The 27,561-nt window shown below is 40.3% G+C and overlaps 1 protein-coding gene across 1 annotated transcript in view; it reads right to left on the bottom strand.

Annotated features, from left to right (window-relative positions):
• Positions 1-27,561, bottom strand: part of LOC126024807 (paralemmin-2) — a 327,444-nt gene that overhangs the window by 158,801 nt on the left and 141,082 nt on the right. Inside the window, exon 2 of the mRNA XM_049785259.1 lies at positions 8,354-8,399. Coding sequence (XP_049641216.1) covers positions 8,354-8,399 — 46 coding nt within the window. The remainder of the gene's footprint in view (positions 1-8,353; positions 8,400-27,561) is intronic.

The raw sequence follows: 27,561 nt of genomic DNA, 5'->3' as shown, positions 1-27,561 counted from the left end.
ATTTTCTTTTACCTCTTTAATACATACACCTCACAAACTCTTGGCCATCTTATTAGCAGCATAGAGCATTTATCAAAGCACACTGGTCTTTCCCATTGTCTTTCCTTTTCCTCACACGTTCCCTAGGCTTCTCAAGTTATATTTCCCCTAAAGTGTCCCCTGAGGTTGCACTGGTGAAGGGGGGGTTCTGTTTATGATTGAAACTCAAGTACAATCATGTGTGTAAATGTGCTTAAATAAAGATTTTTTTTAATTTTTATTTTGAGCAAAGTGGATTACAAATCTTTCACAGTAATTTTTAGGTATATCGTGATATTGAATCAGGGGAAATCCCACCACCAATGTTGTCCTCCCTCCATCCCACATCCCCCTCCTTTACCACCTGGGTTGCTAGTATAAGTGGTCCCCTCTATGTCTAGCATGTCTGATCATTTTATTATTTCTACTTAATGTTCATACAACTGTCTGGGCTTGGTACCCTCCATTATTTCCCCCTCAATTTGTGAGGCGAGATAAGATGGTTCAAATTATGTGGTTCTGTTTGAAGAAAAGAAAAATAAATAAATAAAATGGGGCAAAAATCAAACAAGCAAAAAATGGGAGAAGTCCTTCTAGAGGCTATAAATATCAGTTTAAGAGAAGAAAGGGAGGGCCCGGAGAGATAGCACAGTGGCGTTTGCCTTGCAAGCAGCCGATCCAGGACCAAAGGTGGTTGGTTCGAATCCCGGTGTCCCATATGGTCCCCCGTGCCTGCCAGGAGCTATTTCTGAGCAGACAGCCAGGAGTAATCCCTGAGCACCGCCGGGTGTGGCCCAAAAACCAAAAACCAAAAAAAAAAAAAAAGAGAAGAAAGGGAAAAAGGGAGAAACCTAACAACAATACTAAAATTTTTTTTAAAAAAATCAAACAAAAAACTTGAAAAGCACCTCAGCAATAAGGATACCAACCACACAATAACCAGGGTCCTGAAATAAAAATAAATAAATAAAGCAAAGCACACAAAAAAAGAAAATCCACAGGGGAAGAAAAACAAACAAGCAACAAATAACAATAGCAAAACCAAAAAAAAAAAAAAAAGTTAAATTTGTGCTTCTCTCTTTTATTTTTTTTCCTTGCATCATTGGCACAGTAAATATTGGGGAAATAAGAAAGGGAATTCCCTTGAATTAAATAAAAGATTAAATAAAGAATTAAATAAAGGGGCCAGAGAGATAGCAAGGAGGTAGGGCATTTGTGTTGCATGCAGAAGAACGATGATTCGAATCCTGGCATCCCATATGGACCCCCCAGCCTGCCAGGGGCGATTTATGAACGTAGAGCCAGGAGAAACCCCTGAGCCCTGTCGGGTGTGACCCAAAAACCAAAAATAAAATAAAAATAAAAGATAATACACCCTAACCACCTAGGCCAGTGATGGCTAACCTTAAAAAAAAAAAAAAGAATTAAATAAAGATTTTATATATAAAAAAAGTAAAGTGACCAAAAAATATAAATTCTGAGCCTTCTAAATCAAATACTCAGGAACTAAGGCATAGAAAATTGTTTAAGGAGTTCTCCAAGTGATTTCAGTGTAGTAAAGTTTGAGAATAACTGTTATTCACCAATATTCTTCAACTACTCCAGCATGGTTCACAGTTGTAGAAAGATTGAAAAACACTGGTCTACTCCTTGGATTAGAGATGCTGATCTGTGGACCATCGTGAAAAACAGGTATGAAAAGGCTGAAAGACATTGATAATGGGAATTTCCCATGTAAAAATACTGACTGACTTTTAAATAGTCACTCAAAATGTGTGCACATTTTTGCACACAGTCAGATCGCTTAAAGTCAAAAGGCATAACTATGCACAATTTTTTCAATGACACAAACATTTGGAAACCAAATGCACAAAACCCTTAAGAATATTTCATCCTAATTTTGAAACATTATAAAAGATCTGGGGGGGGGGTGGTTACTGGTAGTTCTACTCCATTGTATTCTTATGAAATCCAAGTAAAATGAATGCATAAGGAAAGCACATTATAAAGTTCAAAGCTTTACTACATGTGGAGGTTACAAAAGGTCAACTTGTTGACCAAAAGGATTTTTGTGGTATCCACAAAATATTTTAAAGTCTTTAAACCAGTTAGTACTATTCTTTTATAAAATAAAATTTTTTTAAAAAAACTAATTTTCTGACTTTCCTTTAAAATTAGTTAATGTGACAATGTACAACTCACATACTCACATGGTATAAATTAACTGTATCTTAACTGGAAAGTATCATCTGCTCTGCATGTCCTCACAATTTCTTCATGGGTCTGTCTTGCTCATTTATGCTACATGCTAATCCTATAGTCTTTTAAGTTGGCAACTCCTGTCCATTAGAAAAGAATTACTATTAATAATTCCCCATGCTCTGGAAATTCAGTAATTACTAAATTCATCTGAAAATCCTAGTTTGACAAAGATTTTGAGTTAGACAGAAATTACCTTTGGCTTTTTTGGTTTTGTTTGGTGTTCATGTTCTATAAAGATGCCTGAATTATGATTTGTTGATTCACACTATAATTAGAAACATTGAATGGAGTTCTTACTTAATCTGGCTTTGAGCATTTCCCATGAGGTTTTTCAAAATAACCTTCACAATAACTCTGTGAGATTCCCATTACCATTAGTCCCATCTTACACATAAGAAAACGAAGAAACAATAAGGACCTACAGAAATTAATGGAAAAATACCAAAATCCAGGTTCCACACTGTGGAACAAACAGCTCTGTCAAAAGTCTCTAAGTATAAGTGTCCATTTACTGTCTCAGTCAATGTCACATCACATGATAACCTTCCTGCCAAGTCAACCAGAATCCCCAAAAGGGATCAGTGATGAAATCTGAGCACTATAAAGGACCAACAGCAACAGTCCCCAAAGTTTTGAGTAGACCCACAAAAATATACAGGAGATTCTACTAAGCTTGGGCTTTCATCCATATCTTGACCAATCATAACATACCAACCCCTCTACTAGCTTTTTAAATGACAACTGCTGTAAGAACATTTGCCTGAACAGTTGTTCCTTGTTATAAAAGGCTAGTGCCTAAAGTACTCAGAGATATAAATCAGTGGCCTGAGAGGATATTACCCTTTGCACATGTTTCTGTACAGCCTTCCTTGGCAGTCCTAGGCCCAGCAATAGTCTTGAATGGGATCAAAGTGCACCTATATTCTGGGGGTCCTACAAACTCCACTGTAGTAATGTTTTAAGCCAAGTCTTCTCAAATTTATTTGCATTACACCCCCTTTAAGGAAAAAAAAATACTCAAGAAGGTAGAAGGAAATCTACCTTCTTTAAATAAACATATAAAAGTGCTTCCCAATTACACCCACGGCTACTATTATTTCCCTGGAACATTCCAGTGGTCCCTGTAGAGCACAATTGTATACTTGTGGAAAAAATTATTTTTAATCCTTAGCTTGAAATTTTAATAGGTGTCATTTGTGTCTCTGAAATGAAAGAAGAAAACAAATGAATGGCCAGGATCCTCCATTCTCAAGTCCTCAGCCAACTTACCTGCCACTTCATAAGATCTGCAAAGAGCATATATGCATAGGAATGATCATTACAAGAATCACAGTGTTCATCCTTAGGCCTTTCAACCTTCTGGGAACCCCTGACCTGGGATGCACTTGGTGGCATCACACATATAAGTCACAGTAAGAATTTATGCCTGGTCTAAGCACATCAAACCAAGTGACCTGATTCAAAATAAGATATTTGTTCCTTGGGTCCCTGATTTAACATTCCAACCATCATACTCAAGGCCTTATATCTCCAGGGCAAGAAAAAGCATTCATCCAAAGAAAGGCTAAAAGTATGTTTCTCCTGGCACAGCCAGCCTGAGTACAGAGAACAAGATCAAGTGGCAGCCAAACACACTCTAATGGAACCTTTATTGAACCTCACCCAACCTAATTGAATTGGGCAAGGGCATCAAGAAAGAGTGAGTTCAAAGTGAGATCCCAAATGGAATATGCCAGAGAATAATACCCAGGTTCATATGCATCTAGCTGCACCCCTCTCCTTACCTTGGGAACATAGTGCAGGATTTCAGGTACAGACCCAGGCCCTGACTGAATACCCTTCCAAAGCATATGTGCCACTAACACTGGAATCACAGATTGCAAAGCTGGAGCTGATACAGCACTTCCACATCTCGATCAGCTTGGCTACTCAGTATACTAAAGAGTAAGTAAAGTGTAGGTAATAATGAGGTCTGTCCTGCACATATCAAAATTAAGGTAACATGTGGTTTTTCATACACTATAAGGTGCTGTACAAATGCAAATTTGCTGTACAAATGCAAATTATTTTATTATTCTACAAGTATGTTCTTCTAAAGTGACAAAATTCCTCAAAAATAAAGCATGGGGGTTAGATTGGCATTTCATATTAAATATTGCACGCATTCTTAATTGGCCCCTGGTTCTGGCCAAAGGCTTTTTTTGATCATACTTCTAAGAGGTTTTGCCCAAAATGACCTCTGTTAACAGTTATTTTCACACATGTCTGAAAAACAATCTTTTTCTGAGATGTGCAGACATAACAATATCTTCTTCCCAAAGCAGATTTATAGTTAATTTGAGTAGCTTCTTCCTCAAGGGGCTGTTACTCATTTGGTGAGAGTTTACATTGGGTATTTCCACTCACTGAAACACAGCTTGGAAGATTTTCAAAAGGATGTGGGTATCAGGGTTTGTCTCAACATTTCCCAGAGCTGCTTCTCCCTCTCCAGTTCACACTGAAGTTGCTGAACCATCTGCTCAGCAAACTCATGGGATAAGCATGAAACACTGGAACCATCAAGGAAGAGGCAATTTGGGACAGTGGTTAATATGAGGAAATCCAGTGTCTGGTAATAGGACTCCAAATCCCAACTCTAACACTATCCACTAGCACTGGGCTTCTTAGCATTAAAATGCAGTTAAGACTATAGGTCTTATCTTGTGAGTTTATCATTCAGAATAAGTGATAAAAATGCAAGTTAACATTTACCTCAATTTTATTAATATGACTGTGCCTTCAGCTACTATATTAATTCTGTCATGTTTTAGCTCGCCCTATCCCAAATTAACTTGTCAAATAAATCAGCTAGCAAACAAACACATAAGTGTCTTCTGCTAATGCGAAAGGTTAAAGTGCTATTTTATATTTTATTCTCTCTACAAGACTTGCTCAAAATGAATACTCTCGGGGGAAGTGGTCCACAGACCAATAAGGTTGGTTTACATATCCTGACCCTGTATGTTTGCTTAAGAACTCTCTGCACTATACAGTAAAAGGTTATATGCTTTCCTGTTACTTTCTTAGATTATTGACACTTGAGGGTAAGTTTTTTTAAGATCTCTACTCGGAATCTTCCTGAATATTCCATAAAAAGCAATTGAATAAATGACAATCTGCATTTATTTTGGCTGGTAAGGCATTTTTCTATCTATTTCAGCTTTGTATGTGTCTCAGCTGAGAGATGAATGGAGAACCTGGAAGCAGAGACTCTATATAGTCAAAGTCTTGGCAAAAGATTGTAATTCATCTTTTTTTTTATTGGTTAGCCCCTGAATTTCAATAGGAGATTCAATTAAAACACTTGCATCTCTAAGTATTTAATTCCCTGAATAGGAAAAATGATCCCAGAAGGATCATGTGACAAATACTTAGGTCACAAAATTCCTGTCCTTTTAGAATGTAAGTATACAAAGGGAAAAATCTTCTTGCTAGTGACTGAAATTAGGGACACTGAGTTCAGGTGCTGCCAGTGCCTTCTACAGGAAGTAACTGGTGAAGAACAAGTGGACAACCTTCAAGAGACCCATCTAGGCCTGTTAGAAGCAGCAGAGAACTAGCATTGGGCAGAGTAAAAGGGAAGAAAAAAATACATGCTGCTTAGACCACTCTGCATCAGAGATGCTACCTCTCACCCCACAGGAGAAGGCAGAAGTGTAGACAAAGATTAAAATACTGCCTCAAGACCATCTGCTTCAATCTACAACCAAATTTTATGACCAAACCATGAACTTATTTTGTAGATGAGCAGCTAAGGGCCATGCTAGATTTCCTAAGAGTTTACAGACTAGACCCCCTATGACCTGTTCTAGCTCTTTGAGAAAAGCCCAAGTTGTTATGAAGAGAGCACCTAATATATTCCTCTTACATTTCACAGAGACTCTGAAAGTGCCAAACTCTAGGAAGCCTGCTAGTGAGCTCCTCAGGTGACATGAAAATTCTAGAATACGAAAGAGTGACAGGGTTTGCTGGATTTGGAAAGTCTCCTCTAGGTTAGTGTGGCATAGATTATCTACTGGTTAGGATCACAAACCCTTGTCCCCACTACCTTCCATCTCCTAATTCCCCCTAATTCATTCTCATTCTCTCTGTGTCTCTGTTTCTCTGTCTCTAACATGTACACATGAATAAATAATGACAGCTATATTCATTGATGCTGGTACATTCACAAAAATAAATTCTTTTCCAGGTACACAGACAACTTTAATTCTACAACTAAATAGACATAAGAATTGAGATGTATTCTTCTCATACACTCAAAGGAAATCCAAAAGATCTTTCTTGAAAATCCACTTGGCCTTTGCTGGGATTACTCAACCCTACTTGTAAAGAAGTGGCCCCTGTGTTAAATGCTACTGGCTCTCTCTGTTCAAAAAGCAAGTCCTTTCATGGGGCTCAGCTGTTGCTCAGGCATCCAGTAAAGCTGGTCATGCAAAGGCATAAAATGTGACAACTGTTACAAAGCTGCATCAGTAGCCAATGAGAGCAAGGAACACTTTCGGGAGCAGTCACTTCATGAACAGTTAAAGCAGCCTATTATTCAGTTTATATAAAACACCCAGCAGCTCCATGGCACCAATAACTGACTGTCTCCTTTCTTATCCTAACATACTGACTACACTGCCTTTCCACTATTTTAAGAAGTCATAAACAGTGCTATAAACAATCAAAATACACATTCTTGCCCAGAGATAAAGGAGGAGGGGAAGGGAACCAGTTATCCTGAGTTCTGGGGACCAAGTTCAAACAATGTCCAGCAGGCAAACCAAAGCATTTCAGCATGCCGTCAAATGTCTCGCTTGGTTCATAGGTGAAGTTCCATTTCAGATTAGAGAAGTTTGATAAAAAGAGTCTCATAGGCACAGAGACCACATCAAATGCTTCTTTTGAAAAAGAGCCTGCTTGAATTTCCCAATGAATCAGTCCAAAGACTTTTGGAAACACTTTATAGTTTGAATCCAGAACATTACACTGGTACTTCTCCAATATATTTATGTGTTTCCAAGGAACTCCTGGACCCTCCACACACACACACACACACACACACACACACACACACACACACACACACACACACACATACTAGAAAGGAAAAAAAAGAAAGCCTGGAGATTCTTTTATGCCAATATGTAAACAGATTTCTTTTAATTGTTATTATTCATACAGCAGAGGTAATCATTCCGTCATCTGCAAAGGAAATATATAATCCAGCTGTGGTGGCTCCAGTAAAAATACCACATCTGTGGATCATTGGCAACACTGTGGCAAGCTTGCTCCAATCCAGGCGTCTCAGTCAGTTAGACTTTATACCCAATGATACAAGGCTACACTTTTCTGAGAGTGGAGAGAAAGTTTGCCAAAACTGGTTGCTCCTTTGTATGTTGAAAATAGGGTTTCCTAATCCACAGCCACAAGTACACTCTTGGTACTTTTCCCCCCAGGACCCAGTTGCTGGAAGTTCCCAGACCTTCGGCCAGTGCCCTTGCCAAATATCAAACAGATCAGGAGGGTTTGGAGCAAGAGGTTCGACCTCGTGGCTGGCAAAGGAACTGGCCGCTGGTTTTCCACTTAGCAGGCAACGGTTTCCGCCGAGAGGATGGCAGCCCTGATCCCCTATCACCCGCTCCCCTTCTCCAGTGGAAGAAGTTCTTAAGGTAAGACTCCAGGAGTCTCCAACCACGCGTCTCTCCCCCTTCCCCACCGAAGCCCAGTAGCAAGCATTTCATTTCAAAGTCAATCTTCTAGGTAGAAGTATTAGGTCACAATTTTTGGAAGATTGGGAGGTTTTGTGACCTTCCAATCCCCAAGTGCGCCCTGGGGAAAATTTCCTCTCTACCAAGGTGAAAAAGAAAAAGCCAGAAACAGCTCAACCCAGCCTTTCATCTCCAAACACATGCCCTGTGGCTACTGTGCTGGAATGCGATCGCCCCAAAACACTCGAGATCACCCCCCACACACACACACACATGCACACACACATTCACATTTCAATCCCAGACAATAGAGCAAAAAAATTAAAAATAAGTGGACTTACGGCTATGGCTTGCAGCCTTTCCTTGTGCAATTCCGCCTCTGCCATCCTGGAGAAGGGCGCAAGGGGAGAGGGGGGGAAAAAAAGAAAGAAAAACAAAACACACGCTGTAGTCAGTCACCCAAGGAAATTGCCGGGCACCTCCAAAGGGGCTTTGCTAGAACCCTGGGGGAGCGCCTGCTCTCGGTGGGAGATGAGCTCCCCGGGGTGGTGGGCAGAGAGCGCTGCGCGCACTGCTGGCTCGCCCGGGCTGGTTCGTCCGGGTTCAGCCTCTGGCCCCCGGCCGTCCGGCCGCCTGGCAGCGCCCCAGCGCCGCAGCTAAATGCATCCCCCGGCCGCTGTCGGCAGCGCCAGTCGGGAACGTGGGCAGCCGCCGGGAGGGCGCGCTCGCCCCGTGCTCGTTTTCCGCCCTGACGTCTGGGCGCCTCGCTCCGCCCCTGCAGTCCAGGGGCTCCCGTGGCTGAGACCCTGGGCCGCCCTAGGCTGGCAAAGGGCGCTGGTGCTGCCGCCCCGGGAAGGTCCCCAAGACTCTGCGGGGCCACAGGAGTGGGAACCGACACCTGGAGCGTCCGCTCCCAGGAACGAGCCTTCGCTGGGCATTGGAGCTGGTGCGCCTAGGTGGACAAGCGCTCGCGTGGACTACACCAGGGCATGGTGGTGCCTCCACCACGCAGATGCCAGCTGAGAGGCCTCTGGCAGAAATAGCCCACCTCGACCTCAACCCAGCTCGTGCTGTTCTGTGGAGGTTGTTGTCACCCAGTGATGCATTGGCATCTGTTTACATTTCGGCATCCATCGCCACATGGGGACCTTTGCAATGGCGAAGAACTACTTCACCCACCTACCTTAGGTGGCCCGATCTTCATACTTCTAGTGTGCCCAAAGCAGTGTGTAACTCAAAGAACGCTACCTCTCTGCAAGACCAACTGGAGTTTAAAGGACAGCTAGACACTCCCTAGTCCTGAGTCCCTTGGGTATGTCTGGGTTTGACATTTGATGGCAAAGCCTTGGGCGACTCAATTTATCATCCTGAACCTCAGTGTTTTTGTTTTTGTTTTTATTGAAAAGAATGAAGAATCACAGTATTGATCTCATAAAGTTGTAGTCATATGATAAACGAGATAAGTGTGTAAAGGGACTTTGTTCTTAGCTATCCTTACAGCCATTCTGTTCTTCCAGAATGCTTGTGACATTCTGGGCTGAAACTCTCAGTCTTTATTTCTGTACCCAGACTGTGAGGGAGAGAAGCAAGAGAGGGCCACTGAACTATTTCACCTGCTCTTTAGCAAACACTAGGCTATGTAAAGTGCCACTTTTGTGACTGGATATCAGACCTGGATAAAACCCATTCCAAAGAAACATGATTGCTACAAACAAAAATACCCCCCCCCTTTTTTCCCCAAGAGGGACCTACTAAAATCCACAATATTCTCAGAAACATGATTGCTACAAACAAAAATACCTCCTCCTTTTTTTCCCAAGAGGGACCTACAAAAATCTACAATATTCTCAAGTAAACTTGCCTGCATTAAAAAAAAATGCACTTGAGAAAACAATGCGATCTTTTTACATCCTTGATGAGTCTACAACTGAATAACATTCACTGGCTTTTTTATTTATAAATGTGCACATTAAATTTCTACAAGTCATCTCTTTTTCTGGGCAAATTCTTGCAATACAATTATGTCGCCTTTTCAGCTTTCACAGAGGTTTTACCTGTGACTTGAAGAGCAATTACTATTCTGCCTGAAGGCTGAAGCCGTCATCCAAACAGGTTTATTGATGGATTGTTTTTCTTCCTTTTTTTCATAACTAGTGTGGGTGGGGCTGTCGGTGTCATAAATACGAGCCAATGTCAGATTCAACACACCCTCCAACACAGACAGAAATTCTATTTTCCCACTAAAACCCATCACTTATTTCAAACACATCATTTTCTCTTCACATCCAGCACCAACTCTAGAAGGACACGGCCTCTGAAGGATACCTGTTCACAAATTACCAAAACTGTTATTACTTCAGCAGATAGGCTGTGTAACCAACCAAGTAAGGAATATTAAAGTAACTAAACTCAGGCCAGAGATGGCAAAATTGGAGAATTGGATTAAACTCAACTTCTCCAGAGACAATGTCCTAAACACTCAGCACTAAGTTGTTCTATTTTACTGAGGTAAAGCAGGTCAGTAATAAACAAGTGAAAAAAAAATAGATTAATGATTGGGAGGTGAGGAAGAGTTTATGTACAAAAGGGATGAAGGGGATGAATTGAGAGGCAGGCTTCCAGTTACAAAGAAAATGAGGCAAGAAGTTATAATGTATAGCATAGGAGGGTCATTATTAATACATAATTAATAGTATGGTATAGAAAATTTTAAAGTTAGTAAAGATAGAAATGAAAGTATTATCATCATGTTTTCAGAATGTATGAAAATGTAGATCATTACCTTATACACCTAAAACTAAAATAATGTTTGTCAATTATACTAGAATAATTTAAATAAATAATAAAAATAATCATCAATTATACTAGAATGCTTTAAATGAGGAAAAATTATTATAAAAAGAATAGAAGGCTTATAGCATCTAGGTTTGATTTCTGTCCCTACCTGGTCCACTGCTGGAAGTAGCATCAGAGCACTTCTGGGTGTGACTAAACCCAAAACAAAACATTGAAAAAATTCTTCCTTCATTTCCAGTTATATTATTTCCAGTTGTATTTAGAAGGAACAGTGAGACAAAACAATGTGAGTAGGCTTAAACTATGTTTAAAAGTAAGCAAAATAGAAATTTGTTTTTTACTTTTATGTTTTACCAGAGTAAATTCTTCAAAGGAAATATTAAGGAGTGGGTGGAGACTGGGACAAGAGCCTGGGTATCATTTGGAAATGACCATATAGAAAGCTATGAACTTTGAGACAGAAGAATCAGTACTGAGGACACATATTTGGATATTGCCTACTTTGAGGTTATAGCTAAAGAAATAACAACAGCAACACAAAGAGAAGAAGAGGAGGAAATCCAACAGGAGGCTGAGAAATACCTTCTCAGAAAGAGAAGGAAAAATGAGATAGAATGTTGTATGCCAAAAGTCACAACTAAAGGAAAAGAGTTTTAAATAAGTTTAGAGCCTTCCTAGAGGTTAAGAAGGCACAGCATATGGAGAGGCCATGGGCTGGGCAGACAGGAAGCCACAGTGATTGAACAGTGTGTGTGAGAGGGTGAGCCTGGAAGCAATTAGGGAGAGCTGAAAACGAAGTGTGTAGTGGAAAAGAAATAGTAATGAATACAAAATAGCCCCTTTCAGATATTTGTATCTGAAATAGGAAAGTAGGATGTATAGAAAAGTAGATTAGGAGAAGGTTGAGTTGGAGGCTTACTAGTTAGGTCAGATGAGACTGAAAGTTTCATGGTCAAAGGGAATTAAACATGATAACAAAAAACAAAGACAGAATCAAGGGAAATAGAAACGTAAGGCATTATCTCTGACTAAACCAGAGGATGTCTCAATGAACACTAGTAGCCAATTTAGCTACTAGTTTAGAAAATTTAGCTACTAATTGAGAAAGAAAGATGGAGAATGATCTACTAGCAACAAGAGCTTATTAAACCTGACAATGACTTAATGACCTCATTGCTAGATAGAATAATTTTCACAAAGTTTCTTGTCACTGTACTCCTTATTTTCCTTTTCTTTTAATAACTTCACTCCCATTTATCTGGAAATAAATATATTATTAACTATGTCAAATATGTGATACATTATCTTTAAATAAAGTATTTCATACTAAAAAAAAAAGGCAGGTCCAAAAGATAGTACAGTCAATAGGGCACTTGCTTTTCACATAACTAAACCAGACTGTATCCTAGTACTACATATCATCTCCTTGAGCACTGCAAAGAGGGATCCCTGAGCATAGAGCCAGAAATAAACCATAGGCATTGCTGGTGAACAGGTCTGATGATGCAAGGTAGTGGCAAATACCAAGACAATCAGAAAAGATATTCATTGGAGTCAGCCTCTACCATGTGTTCTTTTTGCTGAACCCCAAACCAGAACTATATCTCTTTATTTTCCAGAACCAAATCCACCAAGGTAGGGAAGGTACTGTAATCTAGGTGGGTTTTTATATATCAAAGAAAGAGGTTACCAGGAAGAGGAAGTTGAGGGAACACTTGGTTTAGGATTTTAGCTAGGTTCACCTTGGAAGAAGGAAGGAAGGAAGGAAGGAAGGAAGGAAGGAAGGAAGGAAGGAAGGAAGGAAGGAAGGAAGGAAGGAAGGAAGGAAGGAAGGAAGGAAGGAAGGAAGGAAGGAAGGAAGGAAGGAAGGAAGGAAGGAAGGGAGGGAGGAAGGGAGGAAGAGGGAGGGAAGGAAGGAAGGATGGAAAGAAGGGAGGGAGGGAGGAAGAAAGGAAGGAAAGAAGGGAAGGAGGAAGGAAGAAAGAGAAGAAGGGAGTAGGAGGAGGAAGAAAGAGAGGAAGGGAGAAAGGGAGGGAGGGAGGAAGAGAGAAAGGGAGGGGGGAGGAAGGAAGAAAGGGAGGGAAGAAGGGAGAAAGAGAGGAAGGGAGGAAGGAAGAAAGAGAGGGAGGAATGGAGGGAAGAATGAAGGGAGGAGAGGGAGGGGGTTGGGGGAGGGAGGAAGGGAGGAAAGAAGGCTAAATAAGCACTAAGAAAAGAAATTTTGAGGGGCCGGTAAGATGGCGCTAGAGGTAAGGTGTCTGCCTTGCAAGCGCTAGCCAAGGATCAGGACTGCGGTTCGATCCCCCGGCGTCCCATATGGTCCCCCCAAGCCAGGGGCAATTTCTGAGTGCTTAGCCAGGAGTAACTCCTGAGCATCAAATGGGTGTGGCCCCAAAAAACAACAAAAAAAAAAAAGAAGAAAAAGAAAAGAAATTTTGAGTTGAAGGAGAGAGAAACAGTGATTTATATCAAATGGCCCATTTGTTCAATTATTAGAAAGGTCTGCTGGTTGTGACCAATGAAATGGCTGTCAGAAGACTTCTCAACAGAGAAACTGTAGGAAATGGGGAAAACTAAGACTTAGTTCCCAGGCAGATGTATGTGTCAGAATCTTCTAGGGAACATTTCTTTAAATACATAGAATTTTATTTCTATGAAGTCAGGTAGGCATGAATAAAATTAGAACCATTGACAAATTGAATTTACTACAAATAGACAAAAGACTCATGCTCAGTGATGTGTACTTCTATGGGTTTTAACTGCTTGAGATTCATGATATACATTGGTTGCAATTTCAGCATGGAGTATCAGCAAAGCCTACATGGCAAAAGTCAAAGGAGAGAGAAGGGGCCAGAGCAATAACACAGTGGTAGGGTGTTTGCCTTGCCTGTGGCTGCCCATGTCAGTCCTGGGTTTGATCCCTATGTTTCAGATGGTTCCCGAGCCAGGAGCAATTTCTGAGTGCATATCTAGAAGTAACCCCTGAGCATCACCAAGTGTGGCCCAAAACCCATCCCCTAAAAAAAAGTCAAAGAAGAGAAGAAATTCAGAATATGAGTGAGACCCTCAGATTTCAGCCAATGAGAAGTTAGATAGCAGACTCAAAGTTATTGAACATCCAAATTCCAGATCCTAACCACCGTTGAGGAAATAACATTTTAAAGGCCTAGAGTAAGTCAAAAACATCTCCCATCATAGAAGCAGAAAACTGCTGGACACATGTTTCCCCAGATCTCTATAATGTATAATATAGTCTGAAATATGGGTTCATGCTGAAGGGTCACATGCTGAAGACACTGAAAGATCCTGAAGACATTACAGTAAAGAAATTCTTTCAGGCAAGAAGTTCATTGTTCATTGCCCAAACCAGTCTTCCAGTTATATATAATATGAGCTACTTAATATGTTTTGAATTGATGCCTTCTCTACTCCTGTCAAAAAAGTCAGTTTCTGTTGTATGTAATCTTACAGAAAGCTGGATTAAAATATAGAAGAAAGGGATTAGAGAGATAACACAGAGTAAAGTATTTGACTTGCACCTGGTCTCTCAGGTTCATTACCAGGCATCCTATATGGTCCCCTAAGACCACCAGGAGTGATTCCTGAGTGTAGAGCAGATATAAACTGTTGGCACTAAACATTGTATCCTCAACATGAAAAAATAAAACAAACAACAGAAGAAAAACTAATTCTCCTATTCCTTCACATCTTCCCTCAAATCTCTAAATTATAAAACTTTAAAATCACTGAGTCATTATAAACACAATGTATAACCCCAAATATGCCATTCCATTTATAAACCTTTATCAAGAAGAGTTCTATAGCAAATAGTAAATAATAGCATGATATTTTAAAGAATTAGTCTAATATTCATATTGGTGCCATTTTGCCCTTAACACATGTTATGTGTATTAAGACATATTACAATAGGGCAGAGTGTTTAAAAGTAACTAGTTCTGGGGCCAGAGCAATAGCGCAGTGATAGGGCATTTGCCTTGCAAGCAGCTGACCCAGGGTGGACCTCGGTTTGATCCCCAGCATCCCATATGGTCCCCCAAGCCAGGAGCAATTTCTGAGCGTCACCGAGCGTGACCCAAAAACCAAAAATCAAAACAAAACTAGCTCTTTCTGGGATATTAAATTGAGTTGCATCAGTACTATCCGTGTGAGTTAAATGTGTTTTTCTAATGGATGATTCACTGAAAAGAATTATGGGGAGAAGACAGAATGCTATATTTGCACAACAGAAATTCTTTTAATTAAAGTTGGTTTATATTTTAGGGCACAGGTCCTTTGGGAATGACAGAGATCATAGTTTACCCAATGGAGAAAACATGAACTCAGTAAACTTACTTGCTAAGGCTTACTGAGAGAGTGAAAGCTAAAATCTTACTGAGTAGTAGCTAAAAGTATGAAATTTCAGAGTAATCTGAAGCTTTCCTTCAACCAAAGTAATTTTAAAAGGAATGCCAGGGTCCTCCAAAATGTTTCTATTTTTATTAGCTGTCTTTTGTCTCAGATCTTTTGGTCATTCAAAACATATGATGACTGCACAGAATAAAAAAAAAGAGAGAGAGAAACAGTCTTAGGAGCCCATTTGGTTCCCATGGTTGTGAACAATTTGGGAAAGTTGAAGGATTTCAAGTATGTGCTATTTTTCTCTATGGGATTCAAAAGATAGATCCATATAGAGATTCCCTGTGGTGCAAGAAAGACAAGAAAGAAATAGGAAAATAGAGCAGTGTGGGAAATCGAATAAGCTGGATGCCACCTAAAAAGGGTATGCTGACTAAAGCCTCAATGCAGCAGATTCAAAATGGGCCATTGGAAATCCATCTAAACAAAAATATTGTTCTCAGTTTGATGGTTTCCTTTTCTATGACTAATTTTCATAATGTCAGCGGTTGACTATGAGCTGCTAGCAGAAAATACAGAAGTATAGGAAGGGGAGGAATTAGGTGTTTCAGGTGTTAGGAAAAATGATTATGGATCATTCTCAATTTACCATCTTCTGGTCCTCTGATATTGATTTACAATAACCTTGTTACTGTTAAAAGTTTTGAGAAATGGAATGAGAAAGGAGGAGGTAGGCATGTCAGAGAACAGGCCTGGACTCTAAAGACAACTCTTTGACTGATTGACTGCATTATTTTAACCTCTTAGTCCTTGTCTCTAATAGGGAAAATAATTGTAACCTACTCCTATCAAAATTGGGGAGAAGAAATAAACAGATACTTTCTCAAAGAAAAAATACAGATGGACAGATGGCCAAAGGCACATGAAGAAATGTTCCACATCACTAATCATCAGGGAGATGTAAATCAAACAATAATGAGGTACCATCTCATGCCACAGAGATTGGCGTACATCACAAAGAACAAGAACAATCTCTCCTGGTGTGGATGTTGGAGAAAAGAACTCTCATTCACTGCTGGTGGAAATGCCATCTACTCCAGCCTTTATGGAAAACAATATGGAGATTCCTCAAAAAACTGGAAATTGAGCTCTCATATGATCCAGATATACCACTCCTAGGGATATACTTTAGGAACATAAAAACAAAATACAAAAATGCCCTCTGCACACCTATGTTTATTGCAGTGCTATTTACAATAGCCAGAATCTGAAAACAACCTAGATGCCCTACAATGTGGCTAAAAAAGCTGTGGTACATATACACAATGGAATACTATGTAGCTGCCAGAAATAATGAAGTCATGAAATTTTCCTATACATGAATAGGCATGGAAACTATTATGAGTCAGAGGGAGATAAGACAGGCATAGAATAATCTGACTCATCTGCAGGATCTAAGAAAAATAAAAGACAGTACGGTAATAATACCCAGAGACAATAGTGATGAGGGCTAAAATAAGTAGCCAACAATATGAAGCTTACTACAAAGAATGGTGAGTATAGTAAGAGAAATAAGTACACTAACAACTATTATGACAATGATAATGAGTGAGAGAAGTATAATGCCTGCCTCAAAGACATACAGTAGGTGGGGGAGGAGGGAAACAGAGGCATTGCTGGCGGGAAAGTTGCACTGACTGTAGCCCAACTACAAGCATGTTGTAACCATGACACTTAAATATATTATTATTAAAAAATAAAGATAAAATTCACCTCAAAAAACTATTGTGAAAATAAGCAAAACTGAGTGGGGCCTGACTGTGAAAAATTGTGAGTGCTGCCTGTGTGTCTGTCTACAGTCCTGTCGCGTGAACTTCTTGGGAGTGGGCCAAAAAGAGGCTCCACGCTTTGCTACACAGCCGTGCGCTCTTTCTAAGGAAAGGACACCATCGCAACAAGAAGAAAAAATCACACTAAGAACTGTGCTGGATCACTGAAGCCCAGCATTTCTCTCTGGACTGTCTTCTCTGCTGCATGCTCTGGCCTAAGATTTGACCCTGTGTGAGGCTTCATCCACGGAGGACTCCCCTCCCTTGGAGGCAAGTCGACCCATCCAGAAGCCAGAGGAGTGTGGCTGCCTACATCATTTAGCTAATGAATACCACCACAACATGTAGAAAAACCCATAATACAAGTGTGGCAATGGGGGAAACAACGCAGGCCAGCATCAGACATAGAGAATGAAGATGACAATTCTGATGACCAGATAATGACCAACCAACTATTCAACCTCTCAGATAAGGACTTTAGACAAGCAATATGGAAGATGCTCAAAGAACTCAAAGAAACCATGGATCAAGTTGAACACTAATAAGAACCAAAAAAATATGAAGACAGAAATCATAAAACTCCAAACTGAAATAACATGTCAACTAACAGGCCTGAAAAAGTCAGTAAACGAAGTGAATGACAAAATGTATAAGCTCTGCGACAGGGTATCAGAAGCTGAGAATACACTTGGTGCTGTGGAAGATGAGATAAATAACAATTCCATACAGCGGGAGAGATTGGAAAAAAAACTTAAAGCAAATGAACAGACAGTGGAAAAATTAGTCAAAAAACGGGAACAGATGAAAATAGAAGTCTCTGATAAGCTCAACAGAAACAACTTAAGAATCATTGGAGTCCCAGAGACCCAGGAAGAAAATTTCCAGGAAGAATAAATGGCCAAGAACATCATTAAAGACAAACTTCCAGAGCTAAAGAATATATGTGGTCAAATCCTGCATGTTCGAAGAGTACCAACCAAAAGAGACCCCAGAAAAATCACCCCAAGACATATCCTAGTCACAATGACAAATCCCACAGATAGAGACAGAATTCTGAAAACAGCAAGATCAAAAGGGGAAATTACGTTTAAGCAAGCATCCTTGAAATTTACAGCAGACCTGTCACCAGAAACACTCAATGCCAGAAAGCAGTGGTGGGATATTGTGACAAGACTGAATGAAATGAATGCTTCACCTAGAATACTGTACCCAGCAAAACTCACTTTCCAGTTTGACAGAAGAATACATGGTTTCACAGACAAAAAAATAGAAACTTTACAGACTCAAAACCAGTCTTAAGAGAAAAACTGAAAGACCTAATTTAAGACAAGACTAAACAAAAGACACACCAAATTTCGATATAAAGATGGCATTAAATCCCAGGACAATTCTTTCTCTCAACGTCAATGGACTAAATGCACCAGTTAAGAGACACAGAGTGGCTAAATGGATCAAAAAACTCAATCCAACCTTCTGCTGCCTACAAGAAATGCACCTGAATAGTCAGAACAAACATAGACTCAAAATAAAAGGCTGGAGAAAAATTATCCAAGCAAACAACACCCATAAAAAAGCTGGAGTGGCCATACTAATATCAGATAATGCAAACTTTATACTCAGGAAGGTTGTAAGGGACAAAGATGGACATTTTATATTAATCAAGGGGTATGTAGAGCAGGAAGAAATAACTCTCCTAAACATATATGCACCGAATGAGGGGCCAGCAAAATATTTACTACAACTGTTGACAAATCTGAAAAATAATATCAATAACAACACAATAATTGTGGGGGACCTCAACACGGCTTTGTCAACACTGGATAGGTCAAACAGACTGAAGCCCAACAAGAATATACTAGACCTGAAAAGAGAAATGGAAGAAAGAGGCCTAGTGGATATATATAGGACACTCCATCCCCAGAAACCAGGGTACACATTCTTCTCCAATGTACATGGGACATTCTCCAGGATAGACTACATGCTGGCACATAAAACATACCTCCATAATATCAAGAGAATAGAAATTTTGCAGACTACCTTCGCTGACCACAAGGCTCTGAAATTATTTGTGAATTTCAAAGGGACTCAGAAGTAAAACTTTAACACCTGGAAGTTAAACAGCCTCCTACTGAATAACCAGTGGGTCCGAGATGAAATCAAGGAGGAAATCAAAAGGTTCCTGGAAACAAATGACAATAAAGACACAAACTATCAGAACTTATGGGACACAGCAAAAGTAGTACTGAGAGGAAAATTTATAGCTTTGCAAGCACACATCAGGAAGGATAAGGGGCTTACCTGAGTAGCTTAATGACACAGCTAATAGAACTAGAAAGTGCTCAACAAAAGGACCCAAAAATAGGAAGACAGAAGAAAATAACAAAGCTGAGAGCAGAAATCAACGAAGTGGAAACCCAAAAAACAATCCGAAAGATCAACGAAAGCAGAAGTTGGTTCTTTGAAAAAATAAACAAGATTGATAGAGCACTGGCAAAACTAACAAAGAAAGAGAGAGAAACTTGATAACTCATATTAGGAATGAAAAAGGAGAGATCACTACTGATATGGCAGAGATTCGAAGGGTAATCAGTAACTACTTTGAGAAACTCTATGCCACTAAAAATGAGAACCTGGAAGAAATGGATAAATTCTTGGACTTTTATAATCTTCCACGGTTGAAGGAAGAGGATGTAGCATATCTAAACACCCCCATCACTATTGATGAAATTAAAACGGTAATCAAATGTCTGCCCAAAAACCAAAGCTCAGGCCCAGATGGATTCACTAATGAATTTTATCAAACTTTCCAAGAGGAACTACTACTAATCCTGGCAAGACTCTTTCATGAAATTGAACAAACGGAAACACTCCCAAATAGCTTTTATGAAGCCAATATCACCTTGATACCTAAACCAGACAGAGATGCTACGAAAAAAGAAAATTACAGACCAATATCGCTGATGAATGCAGATGCAAAGATCCTCAACAAAACCCTGGCAAATAGGATTCAATGCCTCATTAAGAAGATTATCAACTATGATCAAATAGGTTTCATCCCAGGAATGCAAGGATGGTTTAACATCCATAAATCTATCAACATAATACACAACATCAACAACAAGAAAAATAAAAATCACATGATCATATCAATAGATGCAGAGAAAGCATTTGATAAGGTCCAACACCCATTCTTGATCAAAACTCTCAGCAAGATGGGAATGGAAGGAACCTTTCTCAATATAGTTAAGGCCATCTACCACAAGCCAGTGGTAAATATTATCCTCAATGGAGAAAAACTAAAAGCCTTCCCTCTAAATTCTGGCACAAGACAAGGCTGTCCTCTCTCACCACTCCTATTCAACATAGCACTGGAAGTACTTGCTATAGCGATTACACAAGAAAAAGATATCAAGGGAATCCAGATAGGAAAGGAAGAAGTCAAGCTCTCACTGTTTGCAGATGACATGATACTCTACTTAGAAAACCCCAAAGACTCTACCAAAAAGCTTCTAGAAACAATAGACTCATATAGCAAGGTGGCAGGCTACAAAATTAACACACAAAAATCAATGGCCTTTCTATACACCAATAGTAATAAGGAAGAAATGGACATTAAGAAAACAACCCCATTCACAATAGTGCCACACAAACTCAAATATCTTGGAATCAACTTGACTAAAAATGTGAAGGACCTATACAAGGAAAACTATAAAACTCTGCTCTAAGAAATAAGAGAGGACACACGGAAATGGAAACACATACACTGCTCATGGATTGGCAGGATTAACATCATCAAAATGGCAATACTCCCTAAGGCATTATACAGATTTAATGCGATCCCTCTAAAGATACCCATGACATTCTTCAAAGAAGTGGATCAGGAACTTTTGAAATTCGTTTGGAACAATAAACACCCTCGAATAGCTAAAGCAATCATTGGGAAAAAGAATATGGGAGGAATTACTTTCCCCAACTTTAAACTGTACTACAAAGCAATAGTTATCAAAATAGCATGATATTGGAATAAGGACAGGCCCTCAGATCAGTGAAATAGGCTTGAATACTCAGAAAATGTTCCCCAGACATACAATCACCTAATTTTTGATAAAGGAGCAAGCAATCCTAAATAAAGCAAAGAAAGCCTCTTCAACAAGTGGTGTTGGCACAACTGGCTAGCCACTTGCAAAAAATTGAATTTAGACCCCCAGCTAACATCATGTATGAAGGTAAAATCTAAATGGATGAAAGACCTCGATATCAGACCCGAAACAATAAAATACATAGAACAACACATAGGCAAAACACTCCAGGACATTGAGACTACAGGCATATTCAAGGAGGAAACTGCACTCTCCAAGCAAGTGAAAGCAGAGATTAACAGATGGGAATATATTAAGCTGAGAAGCTTCTGCACCTCAAAGGAAATAGTGCCCAGGATACAAGAGCCACCCACTGAGTGGGAGAAACTATTCACCCAATACCCATCAGATAAGGGGCTAATCTCCAAAATATACAAGGCACTGACAGAAATTTACAAGAAAAAAACATCTAACCCCATCAAAAAATAGGGAGAAGAAATGGACAGACACTTTGACAAAGAAGAAATACAAATGGCCAAAAGACACATGAAAAAGTGCTCCACATTACTAATCATCAGGGAGATGCAAATCAAAACAACTATGAGGTACCACCTCACACCCCAGAGAATGGCACACATCACAAAGAATGTGAATAAACAGTGCTGGCGGGGATGTGGAGAGAAAGAAACTCTATCCACTGCTGGTGGGAATGCCGTCTAGTTCAACCTTTATGGAAAGCGATATGGAGATTCCTCCAAAAACTGGAAATCGAGCTCCCATATGACCCAGCTATACCACTCCTAGGAATATACCCTAGGAACACAAAAATACAATACAAAAACCCCTTCCTTACACCTATATTCATTGCAGCACTATTTACCATAGCAAGACTCTGGAAACAACCAAGATGCCCTTCAACAGACGAATGGCTAAAGAAACTGTGGTACATATATACAATGGAATATTATGCAGCTGTCAGGAGAGATGAAGTCATGAAATTTTCCTATACATGGATGTACATGGAATCTATTATGCTGAGTGAAATAAGTCAGAGAGAGAGAAAGACGCAGAATGGTCTCATTCATCTATGGGTTTTAAGAAAAATGAAAGACATTCTTGCAATAATAATTTTCAGACACAAAAGAGAAAAGAGCTGGAAGTTACAGCTCACCTCAGGAAGCTCACCACAAAGTGTGATGAGTTTAGTTAGAGAAATAACTACATTTTGAACTGTCCTAATAATGAGAATGTATGAGGGAAATGGAAAGCCTGTCTAGAGTACAGGCGGGGGTTGGGTGGGGAGGAGGGAGATTTGGGACATTGGTGATGGGAACGTTGCACTGGTGATGGGTGGTGTTCTTTACATGACTGAAATCCAAACACAATCATGTATGTAATCAAGGTGTTCAAATAAAATATAAAAAAAAGAAAGAAAAGCTGATCTGAAAAATAATTCTCAAAAAAAAAAAAAGAAAGAAAGAAAATAAGCAAAACTTACAAACTGTTGGAAAGTGCCCCTAGTTGCTGCCCCAGAAAAGGTAGATGCTCGTTACTCAACTCAATTTTTGTTTCACTAAAAACTTAAAGACTAAATCAAGTAACTTGATTTCATCCACCCAATTGTAGGGGTTTATATTATTAGAAAAGAGATAACCCATGGGTTTTCTTAAAACTTCTCATATTAGTAGCTACTTCTTTTTCATGTCTTGAAAGAAAGGATTCTGTTCTGTGTCATGTATTTTCCAACCCAGAGTCATCTTTTAGAGTAAGTCAACTTAACAATTATCGATAAGAAAAGATTAAGAAGATGTTTCATCTTTAAGAAAAGATGTTTTAATCTGAGGAAAAGATGAAAGAAAACACTTAATTTTGGAGTTTTTAGGTTGTCAACCAGGTAAAGAGATTCCTTGGTAGAATTGGCATAAAATACCCACAAAATAGAAAAGTCTTAGAAAGACCCAGCTCTACCCTGACAGGTTATCAGATGCATATGTTTTTAGTTTTTTTTTTTTTTTTCAGTTTGTTTTGGTTTGTTTTGGGGGGCTCAGGGGTTATTCCTGGCTCTGTCAGCTTGAGGAGCTTTTCTATATTGTGGCCAATGACACTTTCATTGTCCACAGTGAACAATGCCACACCTTCTGCAAGTCAGCACAGCTGAGAAGAGAAAGACTTGTATTGGGAGAGTTGGGACAGTGACCTACCACTTAAACCCTAGCACCCAAAGTTAAGCAAATGAATGAAAGTGGGAAAGCCTAGTTTAGGCTCCTATCATCTGTGGATACTTATGTTCTGCTGAACACCCTTGGTCAATTTCTCATGTTCATTCCTCTTCTACCCATCATAGAATATAGCTTGGCAAATTGGATCCAACTTTGTATCTGAGCCCTCCAAGTTTGTCTTATGAGTGGTAACAGTAAGCCAGACTCTAAAACCATTCTAGACAAACATGACTTTCCCTGCCTTTCTTCAAAGACCTAAAGTGGGATAGGCATTCATCTTGATCACTAACTCTAACCCTTTCAGTTCCTGTGGAACCTTAGACAAGTCACCCTAAAATGGAAGCATTCGTCTCAGTCTCTAGTTCTAACCCTGTCAGTTCCTGTGGGACCTCAGATAAGTCACTTGCTTGCAGCTGAAGTTTTCATTTGTCAGTTAAGTCCCCCAAAAGCTCCCCAAAAGAATTTTTTTTAAAAAAAAGTACTTTAAGACTTCACTCTATGAGAGTGAAGGACTATAGTGAAAGGCCACCATAGTCAAACTTTGGAAAGATGGTCTACAGGGAAATATTTGCGACACTGCACAATACTTCACAGATTTGGCCCACAGTAAAATTAAACTAATACAAAGTCAGCAGAGGTTTCTACACTTTTGATACATTCCTAAGATAATCATATCAGCAAACAAAATGATCAATGCCACCCAGCACTCTGAAGGCTTGGTGTTTCTCAGTCATATTAAGCAGTTTTGTTGTTGTTGTTGTTTTGCTTTTATTACTTTATATTTTCTGAAGATAGAAGTCCCACATTTAGTTGAATCAATATACAGTGGAGAGGGTGAGATACAAGAAACAGAGCAGCAGGGATCGAAGGAAATACACACTGTGTGTGTGTGTGATATGTGTGTGTGTGTGTGTGTGTGTGTGAGAGAGAGAGATCTATATTTGAAGCCTATGTTTACAATCATGTGTTCTTTCTATACTCATTCAGACCTTTATTTATCCCACTAGAGGCAAAGCAGCCCCGGTGGTGGGGGTGGATGAAGATTTGACAGAGACGGCTTCTTGGCTAGGAGCCAGAGCATGGGGGCGCTCTACACATGGAAGGTGGCCACTTGGGGGATGCTGAGCACTGACTCTGTGCTGACTTGACAAAGGAATGTGTTTTTCACAGTGAAGTCTGCGCCCTGAATGTCTGAGGGGAGTGTGAACAGGAACACGACTTCAGAACTGGTATCTTCGGAAAAGCAGTTCCCCAACCCCCAGAGCTTCAACTCTGGTCTGGCTCTTCACGCAGTGGAGACGAGGCCATTCTCCAGGTCCACCCCAATGAGTGTGTGTGTGTGTGTGTGTGTGTGTGTGTGTGTGTGTGTGTGTGTGTGTCTGTCTGTCTGTCTGTCTGTCTGTCTGTCTGTCCCTGGAGAGAAGCAGCAGGGCAGCTGGTAGAAAAGGTATTGCGTTCTGTGGTCTGTGCTGGCTTCAGTCAGGAGCACCAACAATTGAATGGAAGATGCTGAGATCTGTGCTTGAGGAGAGACCAGGGTTCCTGAAGAATCTTCAGGTTCTTTCCACTTCTCTACTGTCTTTTGTCCTCCAAATCCTTACTCTTCACTCACCCCCAGGTAACCCTGGTTCACTACCCTTCTGCAAGTGGTCAAGTACTGTAACTGGGCAAGGTTTTCTTGTACCCAGAATTCTCTGCCAGGAATAAAGAGCTCCCTGTGAGCCAGTATGCCTGTTCCATCTGGAAATCTGTCGCCTTCACTGTGTGGAACTTCCCTTTGTTGAGACGGGATGGTGGGTGTCTCTGCTTGCTGGGCAGCTGCCCATTGTTTGAGACTCAGCAAAGTCACTCCAGCATCTTGCCAGAGCCCCACTCCTTTTTCAGCCTCCATTACCCCTATCCCTCCCCTGAGAACTTGACACCTTCTTCATCTGTTTGTCCCACTCCAAATTTGGTGCTTTCTCATACCAGCAGCTATGTCTGGAATGCAGCCTTCCCCTCCCTTTTCTAACTTCCCAACTGTCTTCTTATGAACTCCACAGAGTTCCAGAAAACCCACCCACTCCCGGATGCCCAGTGGTCCCTGGAAAGAAGAGAGGTCAGTCCTCCCAATTCCTAATGGAGTATATGGATTACAAAGTGCTGGTGTGGCTGGCCTCTCTGTTTTTGTTTAATTATGTGTTAGTTTTTGTTTGTTTGGAAGCCATATCCAGAAATGCTCAGGAGACTCCATGTTGGGAGGTTGCTCCTGGCAGTACTTAGAAGACCATATTGTGTTGGGGAATCGAACCCAGGTCCCCCTGCATGCAACAGCACATACTTTATTTAGCTATCTCTCCATCACTCTTTGGTAATTCTAAAAACCAGAAAGTTGGAATCCTAATAGAGATCTTGGACTAAGTCGTGCCCCCACAAGCCACAATGATGTTATCAGAATATAATAAAGCTTTTAAATTGGGAGGAAGCAGGGATTGGATTCGATAAACCTAATATTAAATCCCAATTCCACTACTCAATGACATTGAGATACTTCATGTCTCTAAGCTTAGATTACTCCATCTTGAAAAAAATGGGAAACATAATCATTTCTATGCATCAGATCATTCTGACAGTCGAAAAAGATCATGGATCTAAGATTTCTGGCATAGTGTAGGTAGTTAATGAGAACTTCTATACTAAGAGTTGACCTCTATGTTCATTCAGGTCCATTAACACAATATGCTCCCCCAAGCTACTAAGTCAGTGGTCAGCCCAGTCTCAAGTGCTATTGGACTTCATATTTGTGAACACACAACCGCCTCCCCCCAATATTTATGTACTGAATCTCCATTGTAGCAGTATTATTTAGATTCAGGGCTTTGAGGAGGTTCTGACATTATGTAAGGGAAGCTCCAATGGTGGGACTCGATTTCTGATAGGTAGCTGTAAAATCACCCCAAGTGCCATATCTCCAACCCCAAGTGAACCAGTCTGAATCAGGGTTGTGCATGAAAAAATCCAAACCAGGCTGAGGGTGAAATACGTGTAGTTTGTCAGTCTTCTATCTCATCTGGAGAGCCAGCTGCCTGCCAGAACTGCCTTCTTTATTGAGTACAGAGACCACCATCCCAGGGTGGGGCACTAAGGACAGATAGCTCCAGCTATCCTGAGCCAGTCCCATCCAGGTTTACAAGTAAAACCTTTTATGTTTTGGGGGTAAATCCAACTTGTAAATAAACAAAGGAACCAGGGATGACTTTATTTTAGGTAAAAGTAAAGTGTAACCTAACAGGCAACACTAAGGAGTTTGCTTTTCTCTGTCAATCAGGAGTAGGGGGAACATAGGGAGAGGATGGCACCTGCAAACCAGAAAGAGGGTCTTTACAGGTAACTGAGTATGCTGGCACCCTGATCGCTGACTTTCCAACTTTCAGAACTTGAGAAATCAAATTCTGTTTTAAGATAACTCAGCCTGTGGTCATTTATTACAGGAGTCCAGACTGGCCAGGTGCACCCCGAGGAGCCTCAGAGTAGAGCAGCACTTACTCAGGAATGCTTTGATTCTGGTTTTCTACCTCTGCAGTTTGAAATACAAGGTCTTTTGATGCGAGGCACATCTTTTTGTAACATTCTGGCTTGGCCAGATTCTGCAGTTATCATGAGATATTGAAGGAGACAAAAGTACACAGTGTTCTACTGTGTGAGTTATGCTCACATCTAGAACAGGGGCTCTAAATTTTGGGGGGCAGACATATTACAGAGTGCTTCTGAGAATCTAGTAAAAACAGGAACAATTCCTCAGGGAAAGATGCATGCATGTAACATTTGCTAGGTAATTTCTGGGCCTTCAGGAACCTCCTAGGTTCTTCCATGGACCCTCTTAGAAGACTCTCCACAAGCCTCTGGTTAAAATCTTCCTGGGCCGTGGGAAGATAGCACAGTGTTTAGGGTGCACGTCTGGCATGCACCTTACCTGGGTTCAATTCCTAGCACAGCCACACGGTCCCCTGAGCATCTCTGCACTGCCCTGGGGGGGGCAGCACAGCTGGAGTGGCCTATGTACCCCTGGCACTGCAGAGCCCCAAGCAGCATCACATCCTTGAGCTCATGAGATCAGTTGGGTGGGAATCTGGATGGCCTACGTGTTCAGCATAACATAAAATAGATCAGTCTGGAACTTTTAATATCAGAAAACCTGAGATAGTGTGTGTTTTTTATCTATAGGAGTTCAGAAGTCACCATGGAAATGAATCAAATAAGTCTGAAGTCTGGGTAACTCCTCCTTTTCCCA

Source organism: Suncus etruscus, chromosome 1 (genome assembly GCF_024139225.1).
Source record: "Suncus etruscus isolate mSunEtr1 chromosome 1, mSunEtr1.pri.cur, whole genome shotgun sequence".
Lineage (NCBI taxonomy): Eukaryota > Metazoa > Chordata > Mammalia > Eulipotyphla > Soricidae > Suncus > Suncus etruscus.
Note: the sequence above shows the minus strand (reverse complement) of the source record. Positions and strands in the feature narration are given on the sequence as shown.